Here is a 14823-nt window from a genome sequence, read left to right as displayed (position 1 = left end):
TTTATTGGTAAATTCATAACGTAGTGGGTGGAGAAAAGCACGTGTGAATGTGTTGAAAAAAGACCATTTCATTATCAAACAGAGTGAGAAAGCAGCAGTTAGAGCTAGGCCATTAGACTAACACTAGACTTGATTGAAAACTCAGTTATCAGTTTTCTGCTGTTTTTTCTTTCTATTTTTAATGTAGGCAACTTCCTATTTCTTCAAAAAATATTGCTCCTAAATCTCCAAATTGATCATAAATATCTAACCTTTTTTGTGTTTTTTTTGACAAAGCAATATTGTAAATTAACCTAATGTATAAGAAGGGAGATCGAACTTAGGTGTAAGAGAGCAGGCACACTGAATTTTGGTGCAAAAGAGCAGGCACACTACCATGGCCAACTGACTTAACCCACGTTTGCATATCTAACAAAATTTTCTTAATTTCTTCCACAAGTAAATTAAGGGTGGACATTAATGTCATAGCCTTTATGACTATGTTAATCGTGTTGGCAGGATAAAAAGTCTTGAGGAATGTGCATTTCGTTTTCCTTATCCATCAGATGACGAACTTTATTTTCTTCTCGTTTTGTGTCTTGTAGTGAAGACTTTGTTTCTGAGTCTTTTTCATTGACCCAAAAGAAAAAGAAAAATGATATTTTCTCATCATAACATCTTATACTCAAAATTCTCAAACCCATAATTAGTTTCTCCCACATAAGTTTCATCCATCTTCATATATATTATGTCTTGATTCTTGCTCACAATCAAGGTTGAAATGAGCAAGTTCTTAACCTTTTGTTTAATAAAATGATTATGTGACTAATATCTACATCATGAATTTAAGAAAACCAAGTTCGAACAAGTTGATATATTGCCCATACATTTAAACTATAAATTTATTGGTGAATTCGTGGTTGGACAAAAGCAAGAGTGAAAGAGTTGGAAAAAGACCATTTCATTATCAAACGTAGTGAGAAAGAAGCAACTAGAGTAGGGCCATTAGACTACCAGACTTGATTGAAAATTCAGTTATACATTTTTTTTATTGATAATATTGCTCCTAATTTCCAAATGGGTCATAAATATCTAAACTAACTACATGTAAGGGAATGATGAATTTATAGCCATTGATGTTTTTATCTCATGAATATCACTTTGTCATAAATATCTAAACTAACCAAATGTGAATTTATAGCCATTGTAAGGGAATTTATAACCATTGTTGGCAAAGTTGTTATTTGGGTCTGCTAAGGTTAGTTTAGCCTTGTACTCAAGTTCGATCATCATTCCCTTGCACCCAAATATTTATAATTTGGTTAGTTTAGAATATCACTTTATCATAAATATCTAAACTGTTGTGCTTTAAACCATAAAATAGGGCATGTTTTATGCTAGGTCCTTATTTTGCTCGACAGCTTGCATCCATATTTGTAACAATGGTGGTATGTGACGCATCACATCACATAAATAACTGTTGTTGGAGACTATGGTATATACTCCGTATCCAGAAATTGTAATCAGTCATATTGACACCAAACGGCTACTAGTATTAACACTGGAGACACCATGTAACAAGCATCTATTTTCCTGCTGTTGCTTATTTGTGTTCTCCATACGTGCTTTGGAGGAGACTTGGTGGACTAAAATGATATTAATTATTAGGGCCCCTTTGAATTTCCATGAGATGAGAGTGAGGGAATGCGACCAACCTCATCACAGTTTAATCATAATATGTGGCTGGACAAAAGCAAGTGTATGTGAGTGAGTTTAAAAAAAGACCATGTCAGGATCAAACAGACAGACAGAAGGACGCAGCATGAGGTGGAGCCGGAGCTGGGCCATTAGAATAGACTAGACACACTATTCAAAACTCAATTATCAGCTTCTACTTTTCCTTTTGACCCAAAAAAAACAAAAGGCTTTCTACTTTTTCTGTGACGTGCCGGATAAAAAGTCTTGGGGAATTTGCATTGCGTTTTCCTTATCTATCAGACGACAAATACTATTTTCTTCTCTTGTGTTTTGTACCAGAGTCTTTGTTTCAGAGTCTTTTCCATTGACCCAGAAGAAAAAAACAAAACAAAACAAAACAAAAGAGATATCTTCTCATCATAACATCTCATACTCAAAATTCTCAAACCCATAATTAGTTTCTCCCACATAAGTTTCATCCATCTTCATATTTATTATGTCTTGGTTCTGGCTCTCTTGATCTCTTTGGTTCTATAAGTGTGTAACTGTGTATTGCCTTTGAATTTTCCTTCTTGTTCATTGCGACACATTCGGTAATTCGTGAAGAAATCTGCTGCTGATATATATATCATATACTTAAACTGCAGGTACTTCTGATTTATTCCGTTTGGTGCCTTTTTTTGTTTTTGTTTTTGTTTTTGTTTTTTGCGTCTTTTTGTTTCTTGTATTTTATTTTACCTGCTCAGAATTCCTTTTCTTTGATGCATTTCTAATTTAGCTTGTTTCAGTTAATGCATTTCTAATCAAGCTGCTTCTCTTCAGAAACTATGGGAGACGCTTATCTTGTGGCTTTCCTTCAAGTGCTGGTCGACAAGTTGGGGCGTCGTGAGGTGTTCAAGTACTTCCGACTCATAAAGGGCGTCGACCAAAAGCTGCAGAAATGGACTGCCACCTTGTCTGCGATTGGAGCGGTTCTGAATGAGGCGGAGGAGAGGCAACTAATCACCGAGAGCAAGCCGCTGAAGCTTTGGCTGGATGATCTCAGGGACTTAGCTTATGACGTGGAAGACGTATTGGACAAATATGCTACTAAAATGCTCAAACGGGAGATAGAGCTGGGACATTATGCCGGCACCGCAAGAAGGGTCTGGAACTCAGTTCCTAATGGTGTTTTCAACTACAAAATGAACTCAGAAATACAGAAGATTACTGAGCGTTTACAAGAGATATCTCAGCGAAAAGACCAGCTTAGTTTGAATATCATTACTGGGACGACGTCGTCCACTAAGGCACGTGAAAGTTTATCTCCCAGTTCCAGTCAACCAGATGGACCTGTGATTGGAAGGGACGAAGACAAAAGGCGGGTCGTGGAATTTCTGTCGAAACAAGAGTGCGGTGCCGTCAATTTCGATGTAGTTGCCATTGTTGGTATGGCTGGAGTCGGAAAGACAACACTTGCTGCACAAGTGTTCAATGAAATTGATGCAACCCAGCAATTTAAACCAACTGCTTGGGTATGCGTGTCTGATGACTTCAACCTAGAAAGAGTGACAAAGCAAATTCTCGCAGCAGTCACATCCAAACACTATCCAACAGAAGATTTCAATCAAGTTCAACATTATCTGCATAAGGAATTAGCGGGGAAGAAGTTTTTAATTGTTTTAGATGATGTTTGGGGCACATGTAGCTATGGTCTATGGATGAAACTGCAGTCCCCCTTTCGCGATGGAGCAGCAGGAAGCAAGATAATTGTGACAACCCGTGATGCAGAAGTTTCGAAAATGATGGGAGCTGGCACTCTAGTTCATAAATTGGAGCCTATGTCAAATGACGTTTGTTTTGAAGTATTTGAGCAGCATGCATTCAGGAATGTTAACAGAGATATACCACCAAATTTCGAGTCACTGAAGGAGAAAATTGTTGCAAGATGCAGGGGATTGCCTTTGGCTGCTAGGACTCTTGGCGGCCTTTTACTTCGGAAAGAGATGAATGAATGGGAGGAAATATTGAACAACAAATTATGGAGTCTATCAAATGAGCGTGACATACTTCCGGTATTAAGATTAAGCTATCACCATCTTCCTTCACATTTGAAAAGATGCTTTGCCTATTGTTCGATACTTCCAAATGGCTATGAATTTGGAGAGCATCAATTGATTCTTCTGTGGATGGCAGAGGGTTTGATTCAACCACAACCAGAACATAATAAGCAAATGGAAGATTTAGGAACTGATTATTTTCAGGAGCTCTTATCGAGGTCATTATTTCAGAAATCAAGCAAAAACAATTCAAAATATGTAATGCATGACCTCGTTGTTGGTTTGGCACAGTGGGCAGCAGGAGATATTTGTGTTAGATTGGAGGATAAGCAGAATAGCGATCATGTACAACTTGGATGTTTTACGAAGGCCCGCCATGCTTCCTACATTTCGGGTGAGTATGACGTGGTTAAAAGATTTGAGGCATTTTCTGAAGTGAAACATTTGCGAACTTTTCTACCACTTTCACTTTCAGAGTATCATCCATCGAGGTTTCTAAGTCGTAAGGTTACTTTTGATTTATTGCCAAAATTGCAATACTTGCGGGTGCTTTCTTTCAATGGCTATCAAGTAACTGAGCTGCCAAATTCAATTGGTAAATTGAAGTATTTGCGGTATCTTGATCTCTCTCGCACACGGATAGAATATTTGCCTGAATCAACCACCTCTCTTTACAACTTACAGACATTGATATTGGAAGGTTGTCGTTATTTGGAGGCACTACCTATCGACTTGAGGAATCTATTGAATCTGCGTCACCTCTACTACTCATTTGAATATGCAATGCCTCCACAGCTAGGTCGGTTGACAAATCTACTATCTTTGTCTAATTTTGTTGTGGGTAAAGGTAGTGATCAATCGGGTATAAGAGAGATAAGGTCCCTACTCCATCTCCGAGGGACATTACGGCTCTCAAGATTAGAGAATGTGATCGATGCTGAGGATGCACAGAGGGCCGACTTAAAACGCAAGGAGAGAGTAGATGAATTGGTGCTAGAATGGTCGAGTGCCACACAAGAAACACAATTAGGCGTGCTTAACGGATTAGAACCTCATAGAATGCTTAAAAAACTCATCATCAGGGGTTATGCTGGATTAGAATTTTCAACATGGATTGGAGATCGTTTATTCTCCACTATGGTGCATGTACGCTTAGACAAATGTAAAAATTGTCAAATCTTGCCACCCCTTGGGCAACTGCCTTTGCTCAAAGAACTTTATATTACAGGAATGGCTGCAGTGGAAATTGTTGGCCCTGAGTTTTATGGGGAGGGTAGCTTGCCTTTTCCAGTACTAGAGACTCTTGAGTTTGAGGATATGCAACACTGGAAGAAATGGGTTCCTTTTGTGGGGGATCGGGGAATTGGTGTTTTCCCTTGCTTGAAGTTTCTTTCAATCAGAAATTGTCCTCAATTGGAGGGTAAGGTGCCAGAGAACCTTGATTCTTTAGCAAGACTTACAATTATTAAATGCGAGGAATTGGTGATTTCAATTTCCAACTATAAACAAATTGGTCGATTAAGGATAGATGGCTGCAAAGCGGTGCTGAAGACAAGTGGGGTTGAGTTTGAGTTATTAAAGTCCTTGCAACTTTCAAATATTTCAGAGGTGAGGTTCCAAACAGGGGAATTCACCAAAGGATTAAGGAAGGTTGCAAAATTGACGATTGGCGGATGCGAGGAGCTGACATCTTCACTGAAGAATGAGGATAGAGTATTGCAACACTTGATTTCTCTTCATCGTTTGGTTATTGTAGGCAATTCTTCCCTCCTTGAAAAGCTGGGAAAAGAAGCAGAGGAGTTGCTGCAATTGCAAATATTGACTTGCAAGCTTAAATATCTACAATTAAACTATTGTGCAAGTCTTTCAAAGGTACCAGAAGGGTTGCACCACCTAACGGCTCTTCAAGACCTTCAAATAATTGGATGCTCAAGTCTGGTTTCTTTTCCAGATGTTGGTTTTCCTCCTTCCGTTGAAGTCATAAGGATTGAGGAGTGTGATTCGTTGCTGTATTTAGCAAAATACCAGATTCCCCCAAATCTAAGAAGAATAAAGATACTGCGGTGTAAAAGTTTGAAGTCATTAGTAGAGGAGGAGGTGGGTTCTTCGTCTTCTACTTCTTCTCATATTTCTCTTCGATACTTGGATATACGGGAATGTGAATCTCTAACGTCGTTATCATTGAGAGCCCAGTTGTTTCCCAGGGCGCTTAAAAGCCTTCTCATATTCTATTGTGGAGAGCTGCAGTTAATAACGTCCGATGGGTTAGCCCACGACAACGCTAATTATTGTCTTGAATATATTAGCATCGGTTTTTGCCGAAATCTGAAATCCTTACCGGAGGGCCTATGCCACCTCACCAATCTTCAAACTTTACAGATTTATGATTGTGGGAATCTGGTTTCCATCCCGAGCTTGAGTGGTGAGGGTTTGCTTTCGCCAACAACAACAGCCGCCTCCAGCCTGAGACGAATCATCATAAAAAATTGCAACAAATTGGAGATGTTACCGGACATGCGCAATCTCAACTGTCTTCAGGAATTGAATATTGATTACGGTGAAGGTTTAAATTTCACTTCCTTTCCCCTCAACCTAACATCACTTGTAATCGGCGGAATCAAGAATTGTAAGCCGATGTGGGAGATGTTGCACAGGCTCACCTCTCTTACAAAGTTGTGGGTCGATGGTGAAGACCCATATGTGGTGTCGTTTCCACCTGAAGGAGACACAGAGATGGATATGGAGATGCTGCTCCCCGAATCTCTCACTCATCTCACAATTGGGTGCTTCCCAAATCTGAAGAAACTGAGCAGCAAGGGCTTTCAATTCCTCACCTCTCTTCAATGTCTTCAACTCTGGAATTGTCCAAAGCTGGCATCTATTCCAGTGGGCCCGACTCTTTCACTTTCACAATTTTGGATCTCTGGGTGTCCAAAGATATTTTGGGTCATAACTGAGTCGCAAAGATCTTGTGTCTTTGGACCATACTGGCACAAAATATCACACATCCCTTACCTAGAGATATATCCAACTCTCCCCAGGTACTTCAAATTTCAAACACTATCAACCTTTAATGGTTACCGTGAAATAATAAAGTGTCATTATTTTTCAGATATTCTTTTTTTCTTCTATTTAGTTGGATTTTACAACAATGTATGTTTCCCAGGTGGTTCTTTTTCATCTACAATTGCTTCAAGCGGGACTCCCCCACGCTAGACGACAACGATTTATCGAACAAATGGTAAATCCATCTTTATTTCTCTTTATGATATATTTTAAATCCAGGAAATGGGAAGACTTAAAAGGCACTTCCTTTTAATAGGCACTTGCAATCATGCGATCAGAATTTGAATGGAGAACATTTGAAAAATATATAGTCAACGAAAGTTCTTCATTACTCACTTGGTTTGCCTTGTAATATTTTGTCATCTCTCTGCTGAGAAAACTTTTAGCCATATTTTTCTTTCTTTTGTTTGCTTGACTTCAATGTTTTTCCAAATTCTCTGTGATGTAGGACGAGATTTGGGTCAATTATGGTGAGAAGATGGATATTGCCAGTGTGAATCACTGAATCACAATGATAGGACCTGCCCTGAATTCCTCGGAACCCGGGACGAATCTGTGGAATTCCCGACATCACACCAATGTCGGGCTCATACGAACTAAATCCTCTTTTCCAAAATTTAAGGAAAAGGGCACGAGACTCTCTACCGAAATTTCGCAAAGTCTCCCCTGTAAATGGAACATTTCCCAAACTTCTCGACCTGTTAAAACACATTTAATATCACCAACCAACAGCATGCACAAGATAATTTCATGCAATTCACATAATCGGCCTCCGGCCTTCAAATAATTGGAAACAGAACCGCCATCAATGTTTTTAAATCAAATAATGCATTAAACATTTCAAATGATAAACTTAAACTTATTTATGAATGCCCACAACAAATAACATAAATTAACTTCCCAAATTTAAATCATGCGGGGTTTAACCTCCTAACCCAAACACAAGTAGTTTAAGGCCTCAGCCCAAATCATACGACAATCCAAAACGGGTTTTATACCTGTTTTGACCAGAACACATTTACACAACTCTCCCTTAGCCAGACGGGAGTATGAACAATTATTTAATCACACCTCGATTTCAGCCGAGTTTCAAGACCAACAACACGGTCCGAACCAAACTCAATAAAAACAACATAAGTAAGGTTTAGTCCACAGCTGCACTTAGGTACTACCCTAAGCTACTTACGTACCCCTTGTGAGGAATCAAGCCACACATAGTTCTTTCTACAAAAATCCCGGTTCCAATAACATACCATCCATTACAGCAACTCAAAATAGTAAATTCTAGAATTATTCCTTTCCCCTTTTCCTTAAATCACAACACACTAGACATTATTCCTTTTAAGCATCAATCTTTCCCTTATATAGTAAAACAATACCTTTTTCCTATCCATGTTCTTTTACCACACACCGGAATTCTCCAACGCTATGTGTGATAATCCATAACAAATTGCAGGGTCTCACACGCTAGAATATTCCAACGCCACTTGTAAGACCTGATAACCACATAATCTTCCCATACGCGGCCATACGCCGGAAATTCCAACGCCATGTATGAGACTTGATAATCACATAATCTTCCCATATGCCGGAAATTCCAATGCCACGTGTGAGACCTAATAATCACATAATCTTCCCATACGCCGGAAATTCCAGCGCCACGTATGGGAAGTGTCTCACACTCCGAAAATTCCAACGCTACGTGTGAGACTTGATAATCACATAATCTTCCCATATGCCGGAAATTCCAATGCCACGTGTGAGACCTAATAATCACATAATCTTCCCATACGACGGAAATTCCAACGCCACGTATGGGAAGTGTCTCACACGCCGAAAATTCCAACGCCACATGTGAGACCTAATAATCACATAATTTTCCCATACACTGGAAATTCCAACGCCACGTGTGAGACTTGATAATCATATATTCTTCCCATACGCCGAAAAATTTCCAACGCCACGTATGGGAAGTCTAATAACTGAGGAATGGTACTTAACATAGTGTAATTATGTAGCTTCTCAAAATAATCCACATTATAGTATAACCTTGATTCACCGAAAATTCGTCCAAACCCATCCACAAATAATTTGACATAACACATAAATTCATTGCCAAGATAATTCAAACTTTCAAATCTCAAATCAAACAATTTCCCAATTAAATATCACTAATATAACTATATACGAATTTCTCAATCTTATTCCAAACTATATTTCATGCATAATCCTTTAATCATTTAAAATAGTGCATAATTACAATAAATGTCCACTCACTTCTTATTAATCATATATTCCAAATTTCCAATATTGCATAAACTTCAAATGACAATTAAGACTCGATTAAAAGGTTATCCTAATACTTTTCGAAGGGTGAAACTACCTTGAAAGACTCACGGTCAACCGAAGGGCCAAACTACCCAAACTTGGTCAAACAGGCACACGATCTCTGATTTCCGATCCGAGAGTGCCTACGGGTTCCACAAGGTTTAAGATCCACGTCCTCCAAGTTTGGTCCAGATCGAACGGTCGGATCGCTCACGATCACATGATCGGACGGTTATTGGAAAACACAAACTTTAAGCTATCGAATCAGAACATCTGGGACTCTGATTCATGATCTGCGAATTCCTACACGATTCAAGGAGTGCCTAGGTCAACATATACAAATTTGGACTCGATCCAACGGTCCGAACATATCGAGCCCGGATAATGCACAATAGGCATAATCCTTTAGGGGTTCAAACATCAACCGAATTGGAATCCGAAAGTACCTACATGCTCATGAGGACCAGGAGATCACATCGGGATACAATGCCCCTTTTCTACGTGCCACGCGTCGCCACATGCGCCGGCAGCGCGTGGGTGTCCAAAGCAATAACACTTTGCCGGAAAATCTCAATATCATGACTCAAGACTCCTACCCTAGGTTTAACACCCTATTTGGAGTCACTTTTGTTCTCGAGCTTACCCCAAAAAGTGACCGAAAGTGGTCGGAATCGAGATCCCAAAATTGGCAAAAATCCAATTCGAAAATCATGCTACCTAAGTTCAAAATTGATGCAATCCTACCCAACCATCAGCTAGATCATGAAAAATAGGTGAGAAAGCATACCTCACTCCCCGAATTGGTGGCTGGATGGCGGCGAACAAGCCAACAAAATTAAGCAAAAAGCCGGCCATTGCTCGGCTTTTCCGCGGTGGAGTGGCGGTAGATGTCGAGAAGGGCAGGGTCTTGACGCCGGGGCTGAGCTGTCTTTGACATCGGTCCGGTCTTGACGATGTGGCCGATCGCTGGAGTTTCGAAGAGAGAGAGAGAGAGAGAGAGAGAGAGAGAGAGAGAGAGAGAGAGATCATATTTTTATCAAACCCTTTTCGAAATAATTATGATTTTGCCATTGGTGATGTTTTGCTCATAACTTCTTCGTTACAACTCTGATTCGAGCCCACTACGTGTCTACAAACTCGTCTCAGTACGACCTACATACCATATCGCTCAGTGTCCCAAAATATTCCCAGATTTCCTTCCAATTCCAAAATTTCAGCACCTCTATTGTTTTTATGTGGCTTTCTTCGAATATAAATGGGAATTGAGGATTTATTGGCGCCAGATTTGACATTTTTCAGAGGGAAGTTGCTGTAGATGGGAGGTTTGACATGCCAGACTTCAAAAGACAAATTTGCCCATGGAATTGACACCACGTCATCATTTGAAACGGAAAAATCTAACGTACTTGACAGAAGGACTACTGGTGCAACGAAATACACAGTTGAGTGACCTCTACAATTAAGAATTCAGTTCAGTGACCCAAATGCAAAAACGGGTATAGTTGAGGGACCATTGCTGCCAAAACCCCTAATTAATTTATTGCAGACGAACTACAACTTGGAGGACCTCGACGACGAGTCGTTGGCGTACGTCAACAGACTCTTCTCCGAGAGGTATAAGCAGTGGAAGAGCGACTTGCACCACCATTTTGAGGCTTTTGATGATTCGCAAGTCACTCCTCAGGAGGGTTGCTCGAAGGAGCTTGAAGGGCGGGAGGATAGTTGGGCGTGGCTCTGCGCTCATTTTCAGGCGCCCGATTTTGTGGTAATTTGTAATATGAATTTCAAATTTATTATATATTTCTTACTAATGTTTATTTAATTTTTTATATTTCATTTTCAACTAATACATTTTATTTTTTGTATAACATAATAAAGCCAAAGTCAATAAGGGCAATAGGAAGAAGAAGACTCTTCTCTACCATTCAGGTTCCAGGTCCTTCTCATATATGATGGATGCACGGCGGCGGGTTATAATAAAATAATTTTTATTTAATTTTTAATATGTCATTATTCTTAATTTATTTTTTTCGTACTAATTTTTTATATTCTCTTGTTCAACTTAGGGGGGTCCAAATTTCTAGAGATCGACGTCTTTGGCGACGTTTATATTCGACCTGAGAATGAGTTGGCCGAGTCCCTTCATGTAAGTGTTATTTAATTTTAATTCTTATGTTACGCATTCAAGTTTAAAGGTTATTATATGAATGTGTTAATTATATTTTATGTTATGTTAAACAGACGACGATGGTGGAGAGGAGCCAGTTGGTTCTTCAGGAGTCCGCCTCCCAACTTCCTCCCGATACTCCGATTGAGTTTGTGGATCCTCCACAGGATGCTGGGTTTCAGATCTTGATGGAGACGTTGGATCGACTCTCGGGAAGAGGTCGGGGACATATTGTTGAAGGATGGGAATGCCCGGCGAGAGGAACCCGGACCCGTTCATCGGCAGCGATCAAGCGATGGTGATCTGCTTTGATAAAGACAAGTAGCCACTCTTGAGTCGGATGTCGGTGATTCTACAGTCCCTCACGCGGTCCGGCATTCGAGTTGCGCGGTCCGGAGGCACGACTATTATTGGCCGACCATTTTAAAGAACTGCATAGAATATGTGAAGGGGTGCATCAAGTGTCAAATCTACGGCCCCATACAAAGGTACCGGCTGACGCCCTCCACCCGGTTACTAAACCATGGCCTTTCAGGGGATGAGCTATGGATATCATAGGCAAAATCTATCCGGCCGTGTCTAACCAGCACGCCTGGATTTTGGTGGCAACTGACTATTTCACTAAATAGGTCGAGGCGGAGTCCTATCGGTCCATTTCTAGCACACAGGTGGTCAGATTCTTTGAAAATCACATCGTCCACAGATTCGGTATACCCAAAACCATCACGGCCGATAACGGCTTGGTATTCGCATCAGCCGAGACTCGAAATACGCCGAAATGATGGGGATCAAATTGGTCCACTCGACACCCTACTACCCACAGTCAAACGGACAGGCCGACGCGAGCAACAAGGTAATCAAGGGTATCCTCGAGAAAATGATTGAGGAAAAACCTAGGGCGTGGCACGACTTACTCCCTAAGGCCCTCTGGGCTTACCGAGTCTCGAAACGATCGGCTACTAGCACATCTCCTTATGCCTTAACCTACGGTCATGACGCCATCATTCCGATGGAGCTAAAGGTTCGGTCTTTCTGTGTGACCGAACAACCTAGGCAGGAAGAAAAGGACTATGCGCAGGCCATGGCTCAGGAGTTAGAAGATTTGAATCAATCCAGGCTCGACGCCTATAACCTAATGCATGCATAAAAGCAGATCGAGGCGAGGTCCTACAACAAGAAGGTGAAGCAAAGGACTTTCATCGAAGGCGACTTGGTATGGCGTGCCGTGCTTCCTATCGGGACTAAGGACCCTCGATTCGGCAAATTCTCACCTAATTGGGAAGGGCCGTTTATTATTGAACGAATCCTTGGCCGAGGTGCATTTCAGTTAAGAGATAGGGATGAGGAATGACACAACTTGCCAATAAACGACCAATATTTGAAGAAATATACCCCGTCATTATGGGAGACGGCCACGAATGGGTTATGAGGTTTGCAATCGGCAAAGATAAAAGAAAAACCATACATTCGGTCAGAAGAAAAGGGGGTTATACTTCATTTAGATTAAAAGAAAGGGGTCACTGTTACAAAAGAACGGCCGGTCATGGCCGAATGAAACATATAAGCATACATGTGCGAAAAATAGAATACATCCTAAATCTATGAACGGCCGCTTCTTGATCCCCTTGCTTGAACAGGTAGATGATTCTTCGACGGCCCCTCCGCGGTTCCGCACAGCCATAGGCAAGGCCGTCACTCGACATGGGCGAAGGTCCATAATCAAGGCCGTCACTCGACATGGCGGGCCGCTACTCGGACATGGGTGAAACCGGTTGCAATCAAGGCCGTCACTCCGACATGGCGGGCCGTCACTCTGACACAGTGCAGCCGGCTAAATTCGAGCCGTCATTCCAACCATGGGTGTGGGCGTCACTCGGTCATGGGCGAAGCAGTCGCGATCAAGGCCGTCGCTCCGCCATGGCGGCCGTCGTCGGCACAACTGTACGGGTGAAGCAGGGCCATCACTCCGCCATGGGTGCAACTAAGGTGCTAGGCGAAGCGGACATGGCCAAGTTGGAATCGTCATACCAGACCCTTCCATCTTCATCGATCGCATTGAGGTTTCTCCGCGGCCTCATACGGAAGGAAGGTCATTCTCCCGGGCCGGAAGGAATCTCGGCCACACCATAGCCTTGGCCCACGTCCAGCGTTCCAGATGAAGGATAGTTGATGGACAGCAGGAGGGAGAAAACCATCTGGATCAGGCCACGACGCGGGGATCAGGGATATGGCTCAACCTTGGTTATGGAGAAGCTACAAGGGAGGCCACTGGAGCAGGTTCGAATGGAGGGAAGGAGTGGAGAAAAATAAAGAAGGCCAGGCTTTGTATTGGTGCTAGAGTTTGAAGAAGGGCATGGCTCTCTCGAGAGACGTAGTGGTCTGATGCGTTCGAATGCGCGATGATGTGGCGGAAGCTCGAAGCCGTCGTTTCATTTAACAAGACAAAACGGCGGTTTGCGCAATAATGGCTCATGCGAGGCGTGCTTGCGCATTTAAGGCGCCGATTGACCTACGAATTTAAAGCACCAGCTGTCCAATCACTTCGGGAAGGCAAGGGTCCATCCCTTGGAATCCTTTCGACCTCTGCCCGAGCCGCGACGAAGAATCCAGAGGATGTGGGGGCAATGTTTGTGCCTAATAAATCACGGTCATGAACGATTGAAGAGACTTCCATTCAGCCCTGGCGCCTACCGTTTAAATCAAGCATTTCGCCTTTCTAAGAACAAAGAAAAGCCGCAAAGCGCAGAATCTTCTTGGCCTCGCGACCGCAATATTGAAGGCCGAGGCCGAAGGCGAAAAGACACGGCTTTAAAAAGTGTGGTTGAATCACCACGTGGCCTCGGGCCCACGTTCCATTTAATGAAGTAATGCCTCGACTTCGCAGCAAACCTACTAGTCACAAGAAGCATTTAATGCAGGAAGTGGTCAAGTCGATTTGTGATGGAAATCGGGTGGTTAGGCGCAGACATTCTCACAAGTAATCTTACGACTTAAGGTCAGATCACCAACCACCAGACCAAGGCATTAAATGCGTTCCCACGGCCAAGGGGGCAAAACCCACGATCAAGGCGGTGGCTGAGATTTACCGAGATTTATGGGGGCCACACCACCATACTTCTCAACCTCAAACCACCATGCTTCACGATCCCAAATGCCGATTTGACTACCCACTTGCCTCGGTCAGGCTCCACCGCGCAAGTCTTGTCAGCCTCGAATGTCCCTCTAGGACTCCTATAAATACTAAGCTCAGGACTACATTCAAAGGGTTCAAACACCAAACCAAAAGCCGCCCACGGAGCAAATTATATTTTCCTGTAATGCACTTTCAATACCTTTATTTATTTTCTTAGGAGTAGTGGTAGATTGTAAGGAAAATCCATTCATCAATATATCATACGACCCTTGATTTTCAAGGCGCCGGAGCACCATCTCTGTTATCGCCTCACTCACCCCATATATCATACGACCGTCGCTCTACGAGCAACGCGCAAGCACCGCCTAAAACCTGCCACCAACACCACCACTAAGCGGCCTTGTAGCTCAGGC

The 14823-nt window shown here is 42.1% G+C and overlaps 2 protein-coding genes across 2 annotated transcripts; both read left to right on the top strand.

Moving 5' to 3' along the window:
- The first annotated feature begins 2021 nt into the window (after window positions 1–2021).
- Window positions 2022–7511, top strand: LOC103330682 (putative disease resistance RPP13-like protein 1). The gene is made up of 4 exons (XM_008233285.3): window positions 2022–2324; window positions 2500–6757; window positions 6883–6957; window positions 7231–7511. Exons 2-4 carry the CDS (start codon window positions 2505–2507, stop codon window positions 7277–7279), a joined length of 4377 nt encoding a protein of 1458 aa, XP_008231507.3. The 5' UTR covers window positions 2022–2324; window positions 2500–2504; the 3' UTR covers window positions 7280–7511.
- Window positions 7512–10425: 2914 nt separating this feature from the next.
- LOC148916654 (uncharacterized) lies at window positions 10426–11579 on the top strand. The gene is made up of 5 exons (XM_089052250.1): window positions 10426–10512; window positions 10657–10882; window positions 10989–11079; window positions 11175–11256; window positions 11352–11579. The coding sequence occupies exons 1-5, from the start codon at window positions 10426–10428 to the stop codon at window positions 11577–11579; spliced, it is 714 nt and encodes a 237-aa protein (XP_088908376.1).
- Window positions 11580–14823: the final 3244 nt, after the last annotated feature.

This window comes from Prunus mume, linkage group LG5 (assembly GCF_029339155.1).
Source record: "Prunus mume cultivar Tortuosa linkage group LG5, ASM2933915v1, whole genome shotgun sequence".
Lineage (NCBI taxonomy): Eukaryota > Viridiplantae > Streptophyta > Magnoliopsida > Rosales > Rosaceae > Prunus > Prunus mume.
This window is presented reverse-complemented; position numbering and strand designations above follow the sequence as displayed.

Coding starts and splice junctions, on each gene's coding strand:
- LOC148916654 (XM_089052250.1), top strand. CDS start 10,426: ATGGGAGGTTTGACATGCCAGACTTCAAAAGACAAATTTGCCCATGGA. Junction 10,513..10,656: donor TTGAAACGGAAAAATCTAAC/GTACTTGACAGA, acceptor AATTTATTGCAG/ACGAACTACAACTTGGAGGA. Junction 10,883..10,988: donor GCCCGATTTTGTGGTAATTT/GTAATATGAATT, acceptor AACATAATAAAG/CCAAAGTCAATAAGGGCAAT.
- LOC103330682 (XM_008233285.3), top strand. CDS start 2,505: ATGGGAGACGCTTATCTTGTGGCTTTCCTTCAAGTGCTGGTCGACAAG. Junction 6,758..6,882: donor ATATATCCAACTCTCCCCAG/GTACTTCAAATT, acceptor TATGTTTCCCAG/GTGGTTCTTTTTCATCTACA. Junction 6,958..7,230: donor AACGATTTATCGAACAAATG/GTAAATCCATCT, acceptor TCTGTGATGTAG/GACGAGATTTGGGTCAATTA.